The sequence below is a fragment of the Schistosoma haematobium genome, chromosome 1 (genome assembly GCF_000699445.3).
Source record: "Schistosoma haematobium chromosome 1, whole genome shotgun sequence".
In the NCBI taxonomy this organism is placed as follows: domain Eukaryota; kingdom Metazoa; phylum Platyhelminthes; class Trematoda; order Strigeidida; family Schistosomatidae; genus Schistosoma; species Schistosoma haematobium.
Window position 1 is genome coordinate 92,349,433 of NC_067196.1, and position 23,101 is coordinate 92,372,533.

At 34.3% G+C, this 23,101-nt stretch overlaps 1 protein-coding gene across 1 annotated transcript; it reads right to left on the reverse strand.

The window, feature by feature from the left end:
* Positions 1–4,148: 4,148 nt before the first annotated feature.
* WDR86 (WD repeat-containing protein 86) lies at positions 4,149–18,385 on the reverse strand (the record flags this gene model as incomplete). Its single annotated transcript, XM_012944289.1, has 5 exons — positions 4,149–4,247; positions 7,525–7,631; positions 9,545–9,680; positions 12,094–12,561; positions 18,062–18,385. The coding sequence occupies 5 exons, from the start codon at positions 18,383–18,385 to the stop codon at positions 4,149–4,151; spliced, it is 1,134 nt and encodes a 377-aa protein (XP_012799743.1).
* Between the last annotated feature and the right edge of the window lie 4,716 nt (positions 18,386–23,101).

Genomic DNA, 23,101 nt, shown 5'->3' on the forward strand with positions numbered 1-23,101 from the left:
TGTTAAAAACCTTGAAAATGACAACTAATACTCAAACAAATGGATAAAGATAGATGACATTGAATATAATGATGAAATGAACGTTAGTATTATTGAATCTATATAACTCAGATTCTAAAGAAGATGATATTTCATGTTTTCAGTGGAGTTAATTCATTCTTCTGATTTGTTTTCCAATACTGAACTAATTATGTAATTAGTGGATCGAACTTCCCATTATAGGCGAATCTTGAGTAAAGCAATAGATTTTCAAGTGTCTCCTCTACTATGGTGTTATAAAGTGTTATATCCCAGCAAGAATTATGAATGGTAACTGTTTGGATCGATTTATGGACAAATACGATACATATATTTTTAATGTGTAATCGTTAAGTTGCTTAACTATGCATATTCACGTGACTTTTATTATAAGCTTTATGTTGACCTCTAGACTATTATTATACGATTTACCATTCTTGAGTTATACCCTGTCTAGTAATTGCTATCTCCCACATTCACAGCCACATTCGGCTAATTCTTGTAAAAATGTTGTTTCCTATTTTATGGTACGATGTGGTCTGTTTGGTTTGTATATAACCGCAGCATGTTTTAAACAAACAATTCATATTGCAGAGGTTGAGACTGGTGTTCTGGACTTAACTGTCTGGGCTAGGTGAGAAGCAGAACCAATAAGATCTCTAGACTGCTCACACGTATTTTATACGTTATTGGTCCGATCGATAATTCACTGTTCTCTAATTGGCGGTATCGTTAAGTTATACAGTAAACAGGGCACATAGTTCACAAGTTATAAAAAAAGTACGAATATATCCTTTGATCGTATCAATGGAAAACAATCAGTCCAGTAATCAGAAACATTAATACGATACATGCCATTAGATGAGCTCAAGGTACTCGTTGATTGACGTATTAATACACTTAAAACTTATGCTGGTAGTTAGTTTTTAATATTATGTAGAATACTATAAGACTCAATCATTATATAAAAAACAAGGGTAATTGTTTAAAAGTCTTTTTGATGCATGTTAAGTTTGTCTTACATAGTTCCTACTCGTTCCCTTTCTACTCTTTTGTATATTGTCTTATACTACTTATTTATATTCAGTAAGCAGTTGTATTCCCAACAATTTTCACACTTGTGTTGTAATGCAAGTTGTACTGTAACATTCTGAAACGTTCACAAATATCTTTAACGTTTATTGTACTTATCATTGTGTTTATTATCATAATCGCTGTGCTTCAATTACTGTAGCGGTTATCCACAGTTTTGTGCATTTGTTTAAACGCAACAATTTCCATATTGTTTGCTCTTGGTTCGGGTTTCGGTTGTTCGTAAACTGTTACCAAATTTAGACACAGCTATCAGCTGTCCTTTGTACTATCGTATGTTATAATTATTCTTTATGTTACTGTTACAGGAAGCCTTTGTTATTTTCATTCTTGAAGGACGCGTTCAAACGCCTAGACACCTCACAAGTTGAGGTTTGTAACTAAATTTAGTGTATTATTCAATAAAGAACCGTTATTGTAGACAAATCGTTGTTTTGGAAACTTCGATTTTGCGCGTATCTCAATCGGGTGACTTGGACGCTTCGATAGATCTAACAATGCATATATCCTGTGATCCTTTTATACTTCAGCTTAGTACAAGCAGTTGTCAAAACAAACTACTTGGTGCTCCCCTATGTTAACATCCATCATATATAGGCGGCCTGCTTGAATATCTGGGCTACCTGTTTCTGCCATCTGATTATTTCAACAAGTTATCTGTTTTTATTTGTTTTAATTTATAATTATGTCCATTAATCGCATAACCTATTCAGGCGCTTTTATGAAAAGCCAACGACCTTCCGCTGCACAAGTTACGAAAAAGTACTATAAAAGGCATCGTGGTGGTTGGCAAAGAAAATGAATATTAATCATATGTCAATTCTCGAGCTACTGAATTCTAACTGCCGATCACTAATCAACAAAGTGGACTATCTGCAATTCCTACTTAGTCAAAATACGTATCGTAATTGTGGTGTCATCACAATTCAAGAATCTTGGTTGAATGATTTACAAGATGACTGCCTTGTATCACTATGTGATTTTAAAATTTATCGTCAGGATCGATCGAACAATAAAAAAAGGTGTGGTGGCGGTGTAGCTACGTTTGTAAACATAAACTGGTTAGTATACTTTTTCACTAGTTCCAATTAAACTCATTTTATCAACAACAAAAAAATGTCGAAGTTCACCGATCAGTGCCAATAATCATCTACCTGGTAGTGATAGATGATTATTATTATTGTTGTTGTTGAGCTCTTGCAATAATTTTCTGTGCCAATAACTGTCTACAGAGTGTATCTGTAATTTCAGAAACATTCATTTATGGAAGATTATTTCTTTAACATAAATACACCAGTTTTATCGATTATCTAACGACCTACGTATATATGTAAATATTTTATGTAGTTTGTTTAACAGATTAGTGATTGAATTGATAAATATGTTTTACAAATTTCGGGATCTTCGCTTAAAGCCCATTCAGGGTTCCTACCGGTCCTAGGCACGGCTAAAAAAGGTAGTTTTCTCATAGATTTCATAACCCAAACTTGTATACAAAAAACTCACAATAGTTACTAACTAGGGATAAACATTTAAACTAATTATACCATTCCATGTGAGTTCAAGGGTTTTTATACAAGAGTGAAGTCGAGAGTCTCTAGAATCCACGAGGCCGATACCGTTTCTGTTAATCACACCAATAATTAATACAGGGGCATAGAATGTGTGGACAATGTGTGAGACTGATAGACCATCCAGGCAATCACATAAATAAAAAAAGCAAAATCTAAACGCTATTAGAATGAGTGATACACATTGGATCCTATCTCGATAGAAAAGAGAAAATATAAAGAGGGCTTTTATTATATTCTTGCGTTGAAGAAGAAAATGTCCTATTGTGGTGTTTGAATGAACTAATGATTCCTTTATAGTTGTTGAATGTTTGATTTCGAATTCCAAATACAGTACATTCGTTTGTGCTTATCTAGTACTTCTTGATCCGATTACATTATTTCTGGGATTCTTAGTTCGTACTATAGTTCAAATACTACTAATAATCACACAAGAGCAATAATCAAGTACTTTCCAGAATGAAAAATAATCTCAATGTTATATCCCGACGAGAATTATGAGTGGTAACTGTTGGAATCTATTTCTGAAATAATACTATACAGATATTTCTACGGCATAATTGTTAAGTAACTAAACTATGAATATTTATATTTCTCTTATTATAAGCCTTATTTTGACCTATGAACTGTTGTTATACGATTTACCATTCTTGAGTTATGTCCAGTCTACTAATTGCTATCTCCCACATTCACAGCCACATTTGGCTAATTCTTGTAAAAATGTTGTTTCCTATTTTATGGTTCGATGTGGTCTGTTTGGTTTGTATATAACCGCAGTATGTTTGAAATAAATGATTCATATCGTGGAGGCTGAGATTGTTGTTCTGCACTCAACAGGCAGGGCTAGGTGGAAAGCAGAATCAATAAAGACTCTAGACAGCTCTTACTTGTTTTATGTGTCATTGGTCTAGTCGATAAATCGCTGTTCTCTAATTGGTTGTATCATTAATTATATATGTGTATAGAATACAAGGCCAGAAGTTATAACACGTAACAACTGTCCAATCTAAATATTGTTTAAAATGAAAAGTAATTAATCAGTGTTTCCAGGTTTCCAAAGGTGATGGTCTAACATCAATCGGTTCACGATCTCAATCAAAAATTAATCATATAATGCATAGATAATGAACTTTTGAAACCTACAATAACTTCAATTCAGTATGAAATGAATCAATCTTTTATTCGAATGCTGATGAAATAGAGAAGAAAAAGTCTATTCTATGAACAATTAAAAAGTAGTAAATGTATTAAATTAAAAATTATTTTTTCTACTGATGAAGCAGAATTTAAACAAATTCAGAAACAAAAAAACAAATTGTTGTTGTGTATACAGAACTTTGGGGATTGTCAACAACAACAACAACAACGCCAACAACAACAAAAAGAGGTTGTTACTAAGGCAAATTTCAAAAAAATATTTGCTGTAGTTTCCATGATCAAAACATTTTCAATTTGAACAATAATTATTTATTCACTCTCATTTCGTTTCATTATTTCTGGATTAAAATAACGCCAGATATAAATTTTTCCATCATTTGATGCAGAAAATAAATAATCACCATAAATCTATTTGTGGTGAAGGTTGAAAGTATATTTTAATCAACATTTTTATACTACTTATAAATATTAAAAGTAATATAAATTGTATTCAATAAAAATGATGATGGTAACATGAAAATTATTTTTATGAAAAAATTTATAAAATTTGATTAAATGTTTTAACAAAAAACAATCAATAAATGGTTAAAAGATTTACAAATCAATAATAATTTACACATTTAACTTTCGTGGTGAGACTATAATTTATGGATGAACTGATCAGATATAAGATAACAGAACTTGGATTTTGGCGCGAAATTCATTCATCCATTTGGTCAAATAGAGGTTTTGGCATTATAGTTGATATCAGTTTGTGATGAAAACTCTAAATCTAATTCTTAACCCTAACGATGAACTGTAAATCACAATCCGAAGTCTTCAAACTAATTCATAACTTTGATTTGGTTTTAGTTATTAGGTGAACATTCTCAAAGTCACTTTAGTGTCGCTCAAATGTTGTCCATAAATTATAATCTCATTGCTTTTATATTATTATCAGCTAAGAGATTTTATAATGATTTCGGTGTAAAGTACCTTCAGTTTAGATGTAAACTTTTAAAACAAGCAAACTATATCAATCAGATCAGTTCATGATAGTCGTGTTACCTATTCAGTTTTCCGAACTGATATCCAGTTGTTTGTAATAAATTATTCTTGTATATTTAGCTGTAATGGTAGTTTATATCTATATTAAGTTATAAGGTATTTTCTAAGTAACACTACAAATCTTCTAATAAAATTCTCCATTCAGTTTTTTTTTTATTAGGATACTTGGTCTTATAGAGCCTCGCATCTCTTATATATAGAGATGATGTTCAACTATTGTGGTCGTATTACTTAATTACTTACTTACGCCTGTTACTCCTCGTGAAGGAGCATAGGCCGCTCACCAGCATTCTCCATCCAACCCTGTTCTGGGCAATCCTTTCTAGCTCCGTCCAGTTGTAATTCATCGTTTTCATATCTGCTTCTATTTCCCGACGTAATGTGTTCTTTGGCCTTCCTCTTTTCCGCTTCCCTTCACGATTCCAAGTTAGGGTTTGCCCCGTGATGCAGTTTGATGATTTGTGTAATGTATGTTCTATCCATTTCCATGGACTTTTCCTAATTTCCTCTTCAGCTGGAAGCTGGTTTGTTCTCTCCCAGAGAAGGCTGTTGCTGATGGTATCCGGCCAATGGATGTTGAGTATCTTGCGTAGACAGCTATTTATAAATACTTGTACTTTCTTGATTGTGGTTGTTGTAGTTCTCCAAGTTTCAGCTCCATACAGTAGAACTGCCTTGACGTTCGTATTGAAGATTGTGACTTTGATATTGGTTGAAAGTTGTTTTGAGTTCCACATGTTCTTTAATTGTAGGAATGCGACCCTTGCTTTGCCAATCCTCGCCTTTACGTCTGCATCGGATCCTCCTTGTTCATCGATGATGCTTCCCAGGTATGTCAAAGACTCTACATCTTCCAGAGTTTCGCCATCAAGAGTGATTGGATTTCTGTTTTCCGCTTTGAATTTGAGGACCTTGGTTTTCCCCTTGTGTATGCTGAGGCCTACTGATGCAGAGACTTCTGTTAGTCGAGGTCTATAATTTTAGCAGGTAACTCTCTTTTGGATAACTCAAATCAGTAAATGTTATAACAAAGTGTACTAAAGATAGACTATCATTCACTCATATACGGAAAAGAATATATAGAACGAGCATTGAACAACGAAAGCAAGTAAATTTTTAAAATATTCACCTAAGATTGCTATGTTATGTCTTGTTTGACGAATTCAACATTTAGTAAGATTTTTAACTTTCATATGGATAGATCAGCATTGTCTGACTAACTACTAAGTATTTGATTGAGATCATGAACCGACTAATGTTAGACCACCATTGAAAACCTGGAAGCATAGGACGGCCGTTTCGTTTAATCGCGGGACTCCCCAGCAGTGAGTATCCACGATTCTCCTCGCAGCATTCAAACCTTCAGTCTCGCGCGCGAACACTCAACCTCTAGACTACTGAGCGAGGAGGATCGTGGATGCGCACTTTCGAGGAGTTCTATAATAGAACGAAACGGCCCTCCAGTGCTTCCAGGTTTCCAATGGTGGTTTAACATCAATTGGTTCATGATCTCAATCAAAAACTTAATAATCTCCACAACCCAATACTGATAACGACTAAGTACTTTATTTTACAGTGTCCATCTTACCTTACTTTTTTCTTAATCATCAAGAAAACCCCTGTTTATCAGATCATTATTTAGCTAGATAAAAGTGAGCAATTAATTTAGTCTTACTGCTGTTGGGTCGGCTTCTGAGAACTACGAAAGAGCCTTCAGATGTCCCAAAGGAACCGAAGAGTTTCTATCCAATCAGAGCGTGATGAAGTTTTCTAGAATATCAACGTGGCATGCTACTATTAGACAGTAGCATAACATGCCTCTTTGCGGATTGTCTGAATTATGTGTTGATATGATAAACACTAATATCTATGAAAACCCATGATTTTCTGTACATTTTGATTCTTACACAAGAGACACTTCTCCAGTCTTCTTCTGTCATCTGATTTACGACTGTGAGGGTCCTATACGTTCGAGTTCCGTAGTTGTATACTGTATTCTGCGTTAATCAAGTAGAGTACTTAAAAGTCACTCACACAAAATTAGATAAAATGATGGCTTTTAATGGTGATCTAGCTTCAATTGACTCATAAAGTAAACTATAAAATTACTATAATATCTACAAAAAAACCCTTCTGATATGATACAACATATACTCACTACTGATGGTCTGAAAGAGGTATTTCCTGGAGTTCTAATGTGAAGCAGTGACCAGTAGAGTTCAATCAAGTGTGTTGTGAGATAGTAACTCGTTGAAGACAATGATGGATGTGTCACTCAATTTCCTGGATTAGTTGAAGTTAGAAATTAACATTGTTGGATGCAGGCCGACTCATTGGTCTAGTGGTTAAACGCTAGCATGCGAGTCTGTTAGGTCGTGAGTTGGAATCTGGCAGGATGGGATCGTGGATACGCACTGCTGAGGATTCTCATAATAGGACGAAACGGTGGTCCAGTGCTTCCAGATTCTCCATAGTGGTCTCGTTTCAACTGACTCATGATCTTAACTATTAAAACTCACCAACTGTTAGATACTCCATTGTATCTATTGTTAAAAGTATTATGTACGAAAAAGTTGACCAGAATCACTATCAACATATATGTAATTTATGCGTTATACACAATGTTAAACATATTTACCTTGAATGTAACACAACTTTCATGATTTGGATGAATTAACTTCTTTAATAGTTCACCTGTTTTTTCATCAAACAATCTTACACATCCATCACTACAAGCAGTAATCACTAAAAAATATTGTTGTTGTTGTTGGTTTGAAAAAGTAATAACAAAATTCATTTAAGTAGTATATAAAGTAACGTAGTTATATAAGTGACTAAGCAAAATACTATAAATGAATGATAGTTTTAAAAAAAAGACAAATGAGAACAAGTTATGAGATGTTGGGGAAGATTTGTAGCTCAGGTGGATGATTTCGGTGGACTTTTGTTCTCAGACTTCTATCTGAAGCTTGTGCTGATGATGTTGTTCAGAAGAACGATGAAAGCTCCACGACTAAACCATACAGCTCAGAGAACAAAACTCCACCGAGAACAAGTTAATTAAAGATTTCGTTAAGACTATGATTTATGGATGAACTGATCAGGTATAAGATAACAGGTCTTGGATTTTGGAGGGAAATTCACTCATCCATTTGATTAAATAAAGTTTTGACATTATAGGTGATATCAGTTCATGGTGAAAACTCCCCAAATCCAATTCCTATTCTTAACCATCAACTGTGAATCATAATTCCGATTCCTCACACAGGTTAACAACCCTCATTTGGTCCTAGTTATTAAGTGGATACTCTCAAGGTCACTTTAACGTTGCTCAAAGGTCGTCCATAAGTTATAGTCCCACTAAAATTACCACTGCTAATTATAGTATCGTTTACCAGTATATTGATATTTTAACATTATTCCATATTCAAACTAGTATACATACTTATGCAAGTAATTTGGTAAGAGTATAAACTGTAATCAAATCTAAGGTAAGTATATTAGAATGTCAAGACAGTTTTACTGTAATGGATGAAAACTCAGAGAACTACCTTAACCATCATCTAGAAGATACAACTGTTTATTAACAGTTGTCTACACAAAATACTTCGAATCCGTTGGTCAGACACTAACGGTAACAACCTAGTTTGGGAGAGAACAAACCAAATTCCAACGCAGAAACAAATCAGGAAGAAGTGCTGGAAGTGGATAGGACACACATTGAGGAAAGCACCGAACTGCGTCACAAGGCAAACCCTCACATAGAATCCTCAAGGCCAAATGAGGAGACGAGGAAAATCAAAAAACACCTTACCTCGGGAAATGGAGATAGACATGAGAAAAATGAACAGAAATTGGATAGAACTAGAATGTAAGAACGACAACAGAATGGGTTGGAGAATGCTGATTAGCAACATATGCTCTATCAGGAGTAACAGGCGTTAAATAAGTAAGTAAGTAAGTAAATATATTGGGAAGATGGTGATGATATGAATTGTCAAAATCTAATTTGGCAAGATTATTCAATACGATAAGTTCAATACTTTCTTCATCTTTCTCAACATCATCAATTAAATTAGAACATAAATTTCAATAGACAGTAAGTTGGGCAATAGCCCAGAATTCTTCAATAGTAATTTGATTATCTATGCCGCTTACTAGACATTATTTTCACTTCTTCTAACCTATAAACCCTTCAATAATTTTGATGATTCAATTATTGAAATGGTTATTATGAATCAATCTTGTACACTAGTTGACAAAATAATAATTCTGTTTTTTTTGCAGCTTCATATGCAAAGAATCTTTAGATTGGTTTTATCCAATTCATGTCCATAGTCTACAAGACATGCCCTCACATGGAATCCTCAAGGTCAAATGAGGAGACGAGGAAAACCAAAGAACACATTACACCGGGAAATGGAGATAGACATGAGTAAAATGAACAAGAATTGGATGGAATTAGAGAAGAAGCCTCAGGACAGAGTGAGTTGGAGAATGCTAGTCGGCGGTCTATGCACCATTGGGAGTAACAGGCGTAAGTAAGTAAGTAAGTAATGTCCATAGTCATCTACACTCATGGTTGCCAAGTACTATTTGTTGTTTTAATGAATAAGAAAAAAATAGGTTGGTGTGTATATATACATATACTGACTCACTCATTCCTTCATGATTTCTAACATAATTCACTGAACGACTATGTTTTGAGAATACTCTTATTTGTTTACCAGTTTCTATAGACCATGATCTTGCTGTATGATCAATACTTCCTGTATATAATATTTTATTATTAATCTGAAATTTTAGACAGTACAGTAAACAAAAAAGAAGAGATTAGTTCCACGTAGAAGTAATCAACTTGTGCATATTCCATTAAATATACCATGTAAAGTCAATCACAAAGTATTCAATACTGGTTAACTTAATCTATTGATTATATCAATATAAATCGATTATGAATGAGATCTAGATGAACACGGTTTTGATTTCTAATCAATACTCAAAGACGGTAAATATTTTAACCCTAAACGAGGTTAGTAGGGGATAGAATAACTTCATGATATGATCTGTCATCGTAACACTGATGTTTATAATCCGATAAGAATCATCGGTTCTCTGAAGACTGAAAATTGTTTTTGATGATAAGTTTCAACTACCATGAAACCTTGGTCTGAGTAAGTAATGTAGTTGTTAGGATACGGGTGCTAGATAAGGATGACAAATCGATTGATAAAGTTTTACTGCTTCATCAATTGACATGGCTGGGACATGTGTTACGTATGACCAACCCCCAACTGCCCCGACATGCGATGTTTCATGGTGTAGGATTAGGTTGGAAGAAATCTAGAGGCGGCCAGAACAAAACATGGTACAAATCCATGAAGTCACTGACAAGTGGACTGTGTGGGCCATGTTGGTAAGTGTAGACTACGTGGTTGGGATCTGAGAGATGAGAGCAACTGATGGTTAGAGACCTTGAATGATATGGCTCAAAATCGTTTGTAATGACGCAGATGCATCAACTCTTTGTGTTCTTCCAAATTCTAATCTTCTGAATTATTCATATCCTTTTCTTTTTTCTCTTTCCAAATGTATTTCACTGGATCATACTCTTTGAATAACACCTTCAAATGCTAATCTTTCCGGTGACTGCTTATACTTTTACTATCTCTACCACTGTGAGATTTGAATCGACAATTGTGTCGCTGTGCTACTGTGATATGTCAACTGGAACTGATGTACATACGTACGACGTTATACATTTTCATTGACTGACTGACTGACTGAAGCCTTAGTCCAGATCTGCATGCCAATTTCTTATTACTAACTAATACGTTATGGTTTGTAAATGATTTATACTGAATACTTAACATGCCTAAAAGATACTAACTTTTAATCTGTTGACGAACTCCTTCAGTAATTTTACGTCACCAACATTAACATTATTTTATTAACCAAAGATAGATTCGTTGTTACCAAGTAACACAATGTATTTTATGTTCATTAATCAAAAAAGATAAGCAAAATAAGATAGTTACATGGTACATTTTTCTCTCTCCTTGAGATGATGAGACAGGGATGTTGGTGGAGTATGTAGGTATCGAATAAGTCGTGTAACCAAATGAATATTAATGTATATCATTCAGATTTAAATGGGAGTACATATGTACTTTGTTAATTAAAGATTCAACCTGTGTCAATATTGTTATATCCCGATAACAATCATGAATGGTAACTGTTGGAATCCATTTTTGGAATAATACTATATGTTGTGACTTTATGTCCGGCTTTTTCTCGCGTGATTTACCATCAATCAAAATACGACTTATACAATCTTAGCACTGTGCCATATAATACTGAATCCTACTGCTCTCAATAGAAAAGAAGACCATAGCATACATCCTACTTAGTCTATCTATCCTAGCCACCTTGTTTGATACCAGTGGAGTTCAACCAGGTTTGTTGTGAGATAGTAACTCACTGAAGACAATGGTGTACGGTGACGCAATTTCGTGGATTGGTTGAAGTTAGACATTAACACCATTGGATGCCGGCTCAGTGGTCTAGTTGGTTAGGTCCTGGGTTCGAGTCCCGCGGGGTACGGGATCGTGGGTTCGCACCGACGGAGGGTCCCGCACTAGGGCGAGACGGTCGTCTAGTGCTTCCAGATTTTCCATGATGGTCTAGCTTCAATCGACTCATGATTTCAACAAGTGAAATTTGTAAAAATCTACACAAAACCCATTCTGATAATTCATTTATAGCCAATTTAGGGTTTGTCCGATGAGACTGTCATTTAGAGACGACCTTTAAGCAACACTAAAGTGACCTTGAGAGTGTTCACTAGATAACCAGAACCAAATGAGGGTTATAAATCAGTGTGAAGAATTAGAATTATGATTTACAGTTGATAGTTAGGGGTTAGAAATTAGATTTAAGGTTTTCATCACGAACTGATATCGACTATATTGCCAAAACTCTATTTAACCAAATGGATGAGTAAATTTCTCTCTAAAATCCGAGACGTGTTATCTTATACTTGATCAGTTCATCCATAAATTATAGTCTCACCGTTCTTCCTTACTGAATCAGTTTAACTTTAACGGTTTACATGGATACTTGCCTCAGAAATAAGCAGCAACAACAACAACAAAAAAAGGAATCAAGGGAATCACAAATTCTAGATTACATTACTGAACCTACTTACATGCATAGAGATAATGGTTCCTTTATGTCCAACAAATATAAATTGTTGTATTCCAGATTCTGTAAACCAACTACGTATAGTATTATCAATCGAAGCTGTTAATAGAATTTCACCATCTTTAATTATTTCCATTACTGTAATTGGTTGTGTATGACCTTCAAAAGTAACAACACATTTTGATGTTTTAAGACTCCATGATTTAGCAGTTCGATCCGCTGATCCTGTATAGACACGTTCAAAATTTCCAGCAGTTGAAAGCATTTCAGAATTATTATCATTTCGAAATACATTTGTTACAGTACCATAATAAGCAATTGCATTGACAAGACGTGTATGCCCTTTGAATATATTCAATATTGCACCTGTATGGAAATTCCAACAAATGGCTGTTTTATCTTGTGATCCACTTATAATATAGTCGTTGACGCATATAATTTTTCTCACCACATCTTTATGGCCTACAAATACCTTAAAAAAAAACATATTTAAAGGAATTAAAGTTTGAAGAAATTGATTTTTTTTTTCATCTATACTGAAAGTACAACTGTGATGTGAGCTACTTATATCCACAAAAGTAGTATATAACAATGATCAAACATAGATTGTATTACAATGAAAGATCAAAAGGAAAAGAACTCGAACGGAAAACAATTAGTATGAAAATGCATGAACAATGAAATCTGAGACAATGGACTGATATTTTCCAAATTAACTATTTAATGAAATGTTCTGTAATTTTGTGCTCAAATACATTCGATTATCCCCACTCGTATTCTTGTTCAATACACAAGCAGTAGTGGAAATATGTATGATGGATGGTTGAAATTAGTTCCAAATAACTTTACTATATATGCGTACTTTTTGCCACAGATCGATTTCGGCATAGGCACAGTTGAAGATCAGAGAGCCTTAGACAGTTATTTCTTCCTAGTATAAAATGTTTTGGTTTATTGTTAGTCGAAGTTCATTTAGGCCAATACAAAATGGATACGTTGTAGTGTCGGTTATTATATTAAGCCCATACACCTTATTCTAGCTTTTAGACAGCCTATTCTATTCATTCTACTTCAGTCACATTCTGATCTTGTTCATTAGCCGCTTATCAATCTTGGCTGTGTTTATATGAGCGCATAGGTGTATGTACACATTGATTATCCCATTACTCATCACATGTCTGTAACTTATTGCTTAACGTTTGGTTAAACGGGAGTTGGCTTACCCACCATCTCCAATGGGCGTCATTTCTCTTCTCTCTATTCTATTCGCTTCATATACAAAATATATGTATTCACAAGTTCATTCTCGTTATTTGACTTATTTAATTCCATTATTGACTAACATGATTTAAGTCGATGGATTATATACGAGGATAGACGACATATATATTTCAACAACAATCATCATTACGATCACCTTGGAGTCAGATGTTGAGCCACCAAAGTGGAGAGCCCTTTCGACAACATCGTTCGATCTAAATGACAACAAAATTAAAGGTCTCCACAACGTTAACACAACTTTATAAACAATTATATCAACATGAACCTACTCGAAATCTTTTTATCAATGGCTACCGTGACAACACATACCTCTTCAGATTACCCATATATAAACAATGACGAGATGTTTTACACTGAGATACTTACATTTATTGTTTGTTAATCAAAAAACGTCATTGACATATTTAGTTGCCACCGTTCATGATATTACTTTATCAACTGAGATTATAAGAGTAACTGTGCCCAGCTTTTCATTTGCATATAGTAGTCATTGAGTTATTTTTTGTTTATACATATACATTATTCACAATTAAGGAACGTCTGGAACTCAAAGCAACTGTCAACCAACACCAAGGTCAGGATTTTCAATACAAATGTCAAGACAGTTCTACTGTATGGGGCAGAAACCTGGAGAACTACAAAAGCCATCATCCAGAAAATACAGGTGTTTATTAACAATTGTCTACGCAAAATACTTCAGATCCGTTGGCCGGACACTATTAGCAACAACGTACTGTGGGAGAGAACAAACCAGATCCCAGCGGAGGAAGAAATCAGGAAGAAGCGCTGCAAGTGGATAGGACATACATTGAGGAAAGCACCCAATTGCATCACAAGACAAGCCCCCACATGGAATCCTCAAGGCCAAACGAGTAGACGAGGAAGACCAAAGAACACATTACACCGAGAAATGAATATAGGCATGAGAAAAATGAACAAGAATTGGATGGAATTGGAAAAGAAGGCCCAGGACAGAGTGGGTTGGAGAATGCCTGTCGGCAGCCTATGCTCCATTAGGAGTAACAGGCGTAAGTAAGTAAGTAAGTAAGTAAGTAATAATCATCTCACTAGATTTGTACCTATGAGCTGAGATCGGATGTTTGACTTATGAATGATCATCCACAAAAACGCTTATTCACAAATGTAAGTTAATCTAAAATGTAGAAATTTATACATTTGAACGTTTTCAGATTACATAACTGATCGTTTATCAGTAAAAAACAAACAAACAAACAAAATCCTGTTAGTATTAGGAGCGTATTCAGCTTATTTACAATTTGCAAGTCTATTAGGTTCACATTTGATGTTCATGAGTAATTGTTAATGTATTAAACAAAAATAAGGAAATCAGAAAATGATCAGTATAGGGGTTGTGGAGATGATTAAGTTTTTCCATTGAGATCATGAATTGATTGATGTTAGATGAGTGCTTCCAGGTTTTCAATGGTGGTCTAACATCAGTCCGTTCATGATCTTAATAAAAAAAAACTCAGTAAATAATATTGTAGTTCAAGTGTTTTGAAATCTTCTAAAGATCATGGAAATTTATTCTTGAACATTGAAATCTTACACCACAATTTTGGATATCAGGATTTCAGTTCTGATAACTCCATAGTTGGATGTACCTGCATCTCAGAGTTGATACAAACGGTATTGAGGTCGAGTCTCAAAGTGAACATGAAGTCTGAGATGCAAGTATATCCAGATGACGAGTTCCAAATAGGATGAAACGCACGTCCTGGATTCCACTGCTAGCCACTATCCATATTTGCATATAATGCTTGTGAATTAAGGCAATATCGATGCAATACGCACAGTATACATATAGTGATCAATTGCAGTCCTAAATAACAATGGGAAGATTCAAACAAACAATTTCATGTGAATTTATATCATCAGATAGATACCATAAGTTGTATTGTTGTAATAGAGATATATAAGATCAAGTTACATCTCTATCTATGTCTATCCGTGATACAATTGTAGTGACCTACTTTTACCAAGAGAACGCGATTGATTTAATGGAAACAATTATTATTATTATAACCAATTGTACCATTGATTGTTTTACTGTACTTGCTTGTTTATCTGTAATAAAGACATTCTTCCTTCCTTAGATTATGACCTTGCACGGGTTTGGTTACGCTCGGTAACCACGCTTGTACTCTTTTGGCACGATCTCTGTATTCTTTCGATACCACGATATCGCCAACAAATACATCTCGACTACAGCCATCAACTTCCTTCTGATATTTCGCTTACGGGGGATTTTATCGGTTAACTGGCACGTAGTCTTCTTGTAGTGGTATTCATAGTCAATTTCGACTTGACACCACTCTACACAATTATGACATATAGCTTAGTTTTTAAGTATTATTCAGGTATGGTAAAACTCATGAGTTTTAATTGTTTAATTAACTCGTTACTGATTGTTGATTTAAACACTATTTTTAAAAACTCAACTGAATAAGTCTCTTAACTAATGTTAATATCAGGTTAATATGTGAGTGAATTTCAAGTTTAGGTCTCTTTGTATGATCCATTATGATAGTGGTAGTAGGTCAATAATGATGACGTAATAGTATTAGCCGTATTAATACCTGATCAATGAATTCGAAATATGAGACAACTACTTTTTCGATGTCATTGGATGATCTTTCTAAGTAATCTTGATAATCGAATACATAAGTTGTCGTCATATTGTTTCTGGAGTTCGATTTTACTACATCTATTATTAGTGTATGGTGATGTGTTACTTTTCATTATCATTATATTTTTGTGTGGGCTGTGATACTGCCCAAGTGCCCATAACGAAGCAGATGTTTTTCTTAGGGGGCCACACCCCGAGCCTTTAACCTAAAGGTCTGACCCACAAGGCAGTGGAGCATCGTTAGGAGATGCAATCTCATGGTAGCCGGTGATCAACGATTGGTTCATACGCCATTTATTCCCACAGGATCCTGGAGCCCATAATCGTGCACCATTGGTTTGGCGCATATATATTTGGTGCCTTCTTGTATCAATATTTATGTGTTTAAATAAATAAATAAATGTATTACTTAAGTGATCATGTGTTTTATTTATTTTTTTAATATAGCTAATCATTTAAAATCAGAAAAAAACAGTCTATGATGGATGGTGGCGCACTTTTATGGATTGATTAAAGTTAGATCATTTGTTCAGATGTTCAGTGTTCACGCATGAGACCAATAGATTCTGGATCTGAATCCTGCGGAAGAGATCATGAATACACAGTGTTTAGAGAATGATTGTAAATCAGTTGATGAGGTTGTGAATCTTCATCGACTGAGATGGTTGGCATACGTGCTACGTATGTCTAAACACCGATTACCACGATAAGCAATGCTAACCAGTGTTGGAAGAAAGTTAGGGGGCGGCCAAACCAAAACGTGGCATCAGTCCCTGAAGTCACTAACTTCTAGTCTGAGCCATGTTGGTAGATGCAGACTACTTGGTTGGGGTCCGTGTGACTATCATAACCAATGATTGGAGACTGTGTAACATGGCTCAGAATCGATCAAAATGGTGTAGTCAAACGTGTCGACAACTTCACTTATCTTGGAAGTCTGATCAGCCCTAATGCGTTGGTGTCTGACGAAATCTTTAAAAAGATTCAAAAAGCTCATTTAGCTTTTGCCAACGTACGTCACCTATGGCGAAGGTGAGATATCCGTCTATCAATTAAGAGACAAGTATACTGTGCAGCAGTTCGTTCTGTTCTTTACGGCTGTAAAACGTGGCCATTAAGACTAGAAGATACTCGTAAGCTACTAGTATTTGACCACAGATGTCTAAGAAATATTGGTTGTATCTGCTAGGATCACCGTGTAATTAATAGTGAGGTTAGATTCATGATATTAGGGAATGATGGTAAATCAGTTGAGGTTGTAAATCTTCATCGACCGAGATGGTTGGGCCACGTATTACGCATGCCTGAACACTGATTACCACGACGTGCAATACTGACTAGTGTTGGAGACGGATGGAAGACGTCGGGGATGGCCAAACCAAAACGTCCTGTTTCGGTTTGGGCATCACACATATCAAATGAGATCTGTGTGGCACATATGTATTTGGTGCCTCCTTGTACCAATATCTATGCGTTAAAATAAATCAAAACGTGACGTCAGTCCTTGAAGTCAATAACTTCTGGTTTGAGCCGCGTAAGTAGATACAGACTACTTGGTTGGGGTCTACGTGACTAAGATTGGAGACCGTGTGACTGACATGTCTCAGAATCTATCACAATGGTGTGGGTGCGTACACACTTTGTCTTTCCTTAAACTGTCAGATTAAATTTGCTTTATACCTTTCTTTATACGAACTAATTCTTTCTTCTTGTATTATATCGTTATACACAGTCTTTCTTTTATATATTACTACCACTGAAGTGACTACTATGAATTTGGTGTTCATCTTGTTGTGCTAATCATTTATGGTAACTTTGACAGATGCATATATGTGCCTGGTCTTACATTGTAGCTAACTGACTGACTGACTGACATATTTCTGAGAAGTCTCATACAATGATTAAAGAGTTATCCAATACTTCTAGGTTTTTCATGATAATCTACTTCTAATGGATTCATGAATTCAACTATGAAAAGGAACACACAACACCGACACCAACACCAACACTCAACACCAACAACAACAACACCAAATCTTACATATTCACATTTTCCTATCTTATAATTCCATTTACGTATTGTACCATCTGATGATGATGATATTAAATAATCATTATGAAATATTAATTGTGTTATATAACCAGAATGTTCATTGAATTTATGTATACAACATAATAAGTTTGATAAATCTAATGAATTCATATTCCATATACATATGATACCATCATCTGAACCTGTAGCTAATATGAAATATTTCTCATTTATTGTTAAACAATTAATACTCATAGAATGTTCTGAACAAATTTGTAATAAATCAATATTATTGGATATTGATAGTTTTGGTAAACTAGAATTTGATCCCATTTATTGATTGATTATTTATTGATTTATGATAAAGGATTCTATGATTATGTAATAATAAAGTTATAAAAAATTAAAAAAAAGAATTATATTATACAGATCAAATAATGTATATATTTCTGAGAAATATACTGTCCCTTTTTTAAAAAATTTTTGATGGATATTAGTATTTCACAGATTGAAATCATGAGTCAAATGAAGCTAGACCACCATGGAAAACCTGGAAGCACTTGACGGCTTTTTCTCACAACAGACCTGGTTGAACTCCACTGGTAACGGCTTCGCACTAGAACTCCAAGAGTATCTCTTGAAGTCAGTCACTGGTGAGCAGATGATATCAACTCACTGAAGACAATGGTGTACGGTGACGCAATTTAGTGGATTGGTTGAAGTTCGACATTAACACCATTGGATGCCGGCTGAGTGGTCTAATGGTTAAGCGCTTGGTGCGAGACTGATAGGTCCTGAGTTCGAATCTCGTGGGGTCTGGGATTGTGGATATACGTTGCTGAGGGGTCCCACACTGGGACGAAACGGCAGTCCAGTGCTTCCAGATTTTCCATGATGGTCTAGCTTAAATTGACTCATGATTTCAATCTGTGAAATTTGTAAAAATCCCCACAAACCCCTTCGGATATTAGTATTATTAATATTGTAATGAGTTATATACTTAGTTATTCGTGTTACGTGTCGTGGAGGAGCATAGGCTGCCGCCCACTCGCATTCTCTATCCAACTCTTTTCTGGGCAATCTTTTCCAGCTGTCATTCATCTTTTTCATATTTACTTCTATTTCTTGACGTAATATGTTTCTTGGACTTTGTCATTTCCGTTTCCCTTCAGGATTCCAAGTGATCATTTGCGTTGTGATTCAGTTCGATGGTTTCCATAATGTATGTCTTATCCACTTCCAATGTCTTTTTTTACATTTCTCCTTCAGATGGAATCTGGTTTGTTCTCTTCCACTGAAGGCTGTTGCTGATGTTATTCGGCCAATGGATGTTGAATATCTTGCGTAGACAAGTATTTATACATAATTGCACCTTCTTGATGATGGTTGTAGTAGTTGTCAAAGTTTCATCTCCGTACAGTAGAACTGTTTTTAATTCCATATGTTCTTTAATTGTAGGAATGCAACTCTTGGTTTGACAATCCTTGCGTTTATATCTGCATCTGATTCTCTTTGTTCTTCGATGATCCTTCCCAGGTAAGTGAAGGATCTTACATCTTCCAGAGTTCTACCAACAAGTGTGATTGGAATCAATTATATAACTGATGAACTATTAATGTTATACTATGTATTGTGAACAGTTAATACTTCATCATATGACCAATAAACATCCATAATAATTATAAATAGAAGAAAAAATCCAATTGCATTGATGATAGTTTACAAGGATGTAGACTTAGACAAATTGTCAGTAATGTTTTTTGAATCATTTTACTTCATCATAAAAGTAGAAAACTAAAGCTCAAATAATTACGTCTTAGTAACAATGACATGAGAAGAATGAACAAGGCCCAGGACAGAGTGGGTTGGAGAACGCTGATCGGCGGCCTATACTCCATTAGGAATAACAGGCGTAAGTAAGTAAGTAATAATGACAATAATTTATACCAGTGATGTTTATATTGACTTTAATTTATAACTGGTTAGTGTACTAATGATACTTGTTGTTTTTGTTTATATTCAAGAGTATAGTTCATTAGTTTCTGTTAAAATACATTTGAAACAGATCATCTCATTACAATATTGTGTCACAAGTTTGAGTATATTTGATATATAGCTATTAGTGAAGTACAACATTTCGTCTTATTACAGATTCGTTAAATGGTTATATCTGCACTTCAGTTTTATGTTGACTCTAACGTATCACTTCTGTAGTTTACATTTCAAAAGATAAGAATATTCTACAAATATGAACAAAATGAGTATCTTGATCTTATATATGATTAGCTAATTGCTTTAATCTAGATTTTTGATGTAATAATAACCTTTAAAGATTAAGCATTCTTGTGCGAAGTTGAAGACTCTAGGTTCGAAGCTCGCCAGTGGTATTGTGGATACACATTTCTGACGAATTTCACAATTAGATGAAACAGCCATCTACTGTTTCTAGGTTTCCAATATTGGTATAATATCAATTGGTTCATGATCTCATCCAAAAATATAGTAATCTCCACAACCCCTCTACTGATAATTATCATGTACTGATTAGTCAGTAGCCATGACCAATGGATAGAGACAGGTATCTACTTCAGTACAATAGAAGATGATCGCGGAAATTCGTCGACTAGTTGAAGTTAAACAATAACAGCGTTGGATACTGGCTTAGTGGTCTTATAGCGACTCATGTGCAAATGAGTTTTGTATCATCTAACGCAGTTAAGCCCTTTTGCTAACTCATTTATTTAGCGGACAAAGTCATTCGTACTATAACAATTTATTGTACCCTTATTATTATTTTGTGCTTGTATGAAATACGCATGCTTGAATACTGCTTACGGCCTACACATTTATTCACTCTGCTAGTCTTACTACTAACTGATTATTTGATTCGATTACTCATTCATTTCACATGCTATATATATGTCCATGTTATTCATATTCAACACTCATTCACTCACACACTCTCGTCTCACACTTGCTATGGCTCTCGCTTGCTTGCTTGCCTTTCGGCACAACTCTTCTATGCTTGTTTAACGCATCTGTACATGTGGATATGTGTGTGTGGTCTCGTAATAAACGTAATCAACACTTTGTATTTGCCTTCTGATTAATATACCGTTGAGACGTTATATAGAACAGTTATCAAGACGAACTGTATACGAAGTTTAAAGATTATATCGAATACCGACCACCACAGTCTAAAGGTTAAATGTTCGCGCATGAAACTGAAGGCCTTAGGTTCAAATCCTGTGAGTGAGATCATGAATACACACTACTGAGGAATCTCATAATAAGATGAAATAGTCATCTAATGATTCTAGGTTTTCAATATTAGTCTAACATCAATGGATTCACTACTCAATCTTATACTGATATATTAATCTAATGTAATTGATAACTATTATTAGCTCTCTCTCTACATATACATATATATATATATATATATATGTATACACTATGAAAATTGCTCAGGACAGGGTTGGATGGAGAACGCTGGTGAGCGGCCTATGCTCCTTCACGAGGAGTAACAGGCGTAATTAAGTAAAGTAAATACACTATGAAAAGGCTTAATAAATGAATACATGTAACTTACTTTATCTTTGATCAAGAAAATATCGTTGAAAGAAAGAGAAAATCTCCCTCTCTCTCTCTGTCTCTCTCTGAGAGGTTTTGGTTTGTTTTTTCTCTCAAAAATAAATTTATTACTGAAATAAAATTACTTAAATAGATTAATTTATATAAATGAGAAAATATCCATCTATATGTAAACATGTACTTTTAATGAAGTGAAATTATTGGTTACTATAAGGTATTATTATATTGTTAGTTTATGGGTACCATTACTATTACTATCCTTACTACTATTACTATCATTACTATTAGTATTATTACTACCATTATTACTATTATTTATTCATGTTAATTATTGTTTTAAGATGAAAATGAATAGAATAATATAAAATTAAAACAACAACAACAGCAACAACAGCACAGCAACAACAAAAGACTTTTATTATTTTATTGACAATTGAATAAATCAATATTATTGAGGTTACTAATCAGTCATTGTTTATTATTTCATTTATTTATTATGAAAATTGTTGCTATAAACATTTATATTATTATGTATCTCTATGTAGTATACTTAAATAATAACAGTGAAATGGTCTTCTTTTGTTGTTGTTCGTGGTGGTGGTGGTGGTGGTGGTGGTGATGGTGATGGTGGTGGTGTTGTTCATTATCAGTAAGATTGAAAGAATATTTTAAATAAAGAAATTGTAATTTACTTGATGTTGCTATACTTATATCTTGCCTATTGTTATTTAGAACTTTAATTGATCAATCATTCAATGACATCTGTAGTATTCTGTGACATCAGGCAATATCAAGGCAGTTTGTACAGGATGTATATATTGTCAATAAGAGATTGATCAATGGAAGTTCTAAATAATAATAGAGAAGATATAAGTATAGCAACAATACTAAGTGAATTTAAAACTTCATCGTATTGCAGAAGCAGGTGGTTATTAGGACTCAATAATTAATTGGATAATGGGATGGTGTTTGAAGTGAACGATACTGGGTTCGAGTTCTAGAGTGAACATCAACTCTGAGATGTATGTAGATCCAGTTGATATGTCACAAATAGAATGAAACGCGTATTCTGAATTTCACTGCTAGCCGCTATTCATCTTTACTTATAAAGAAATTCTAATTTCTTATTTCTTTCACAACTGGTCATAAACAAAATGTTCCATAAAAGGAAAATAATAGACAAATCTAACAAGGAAAATGATAAATAAGTAGACCTTGGATCTGTTTACTTATTATTTATTTATTAGTAGTAGTAGTAATGGCTATATTCAATATTATATTTTTGGTAAAGCATATAATTCTTAGTACAAAGTATTTCAACAAGTTTCCTTTTTCTTATTACTCGATGCATCCTGACGAAAACATGTTAAGTGATGCTATTCATGTCAACATAGAACTGCGTCTACAAATCAAGTTATATCGATTGTGATGCCTTTCTATATGGGAGAGTCATCT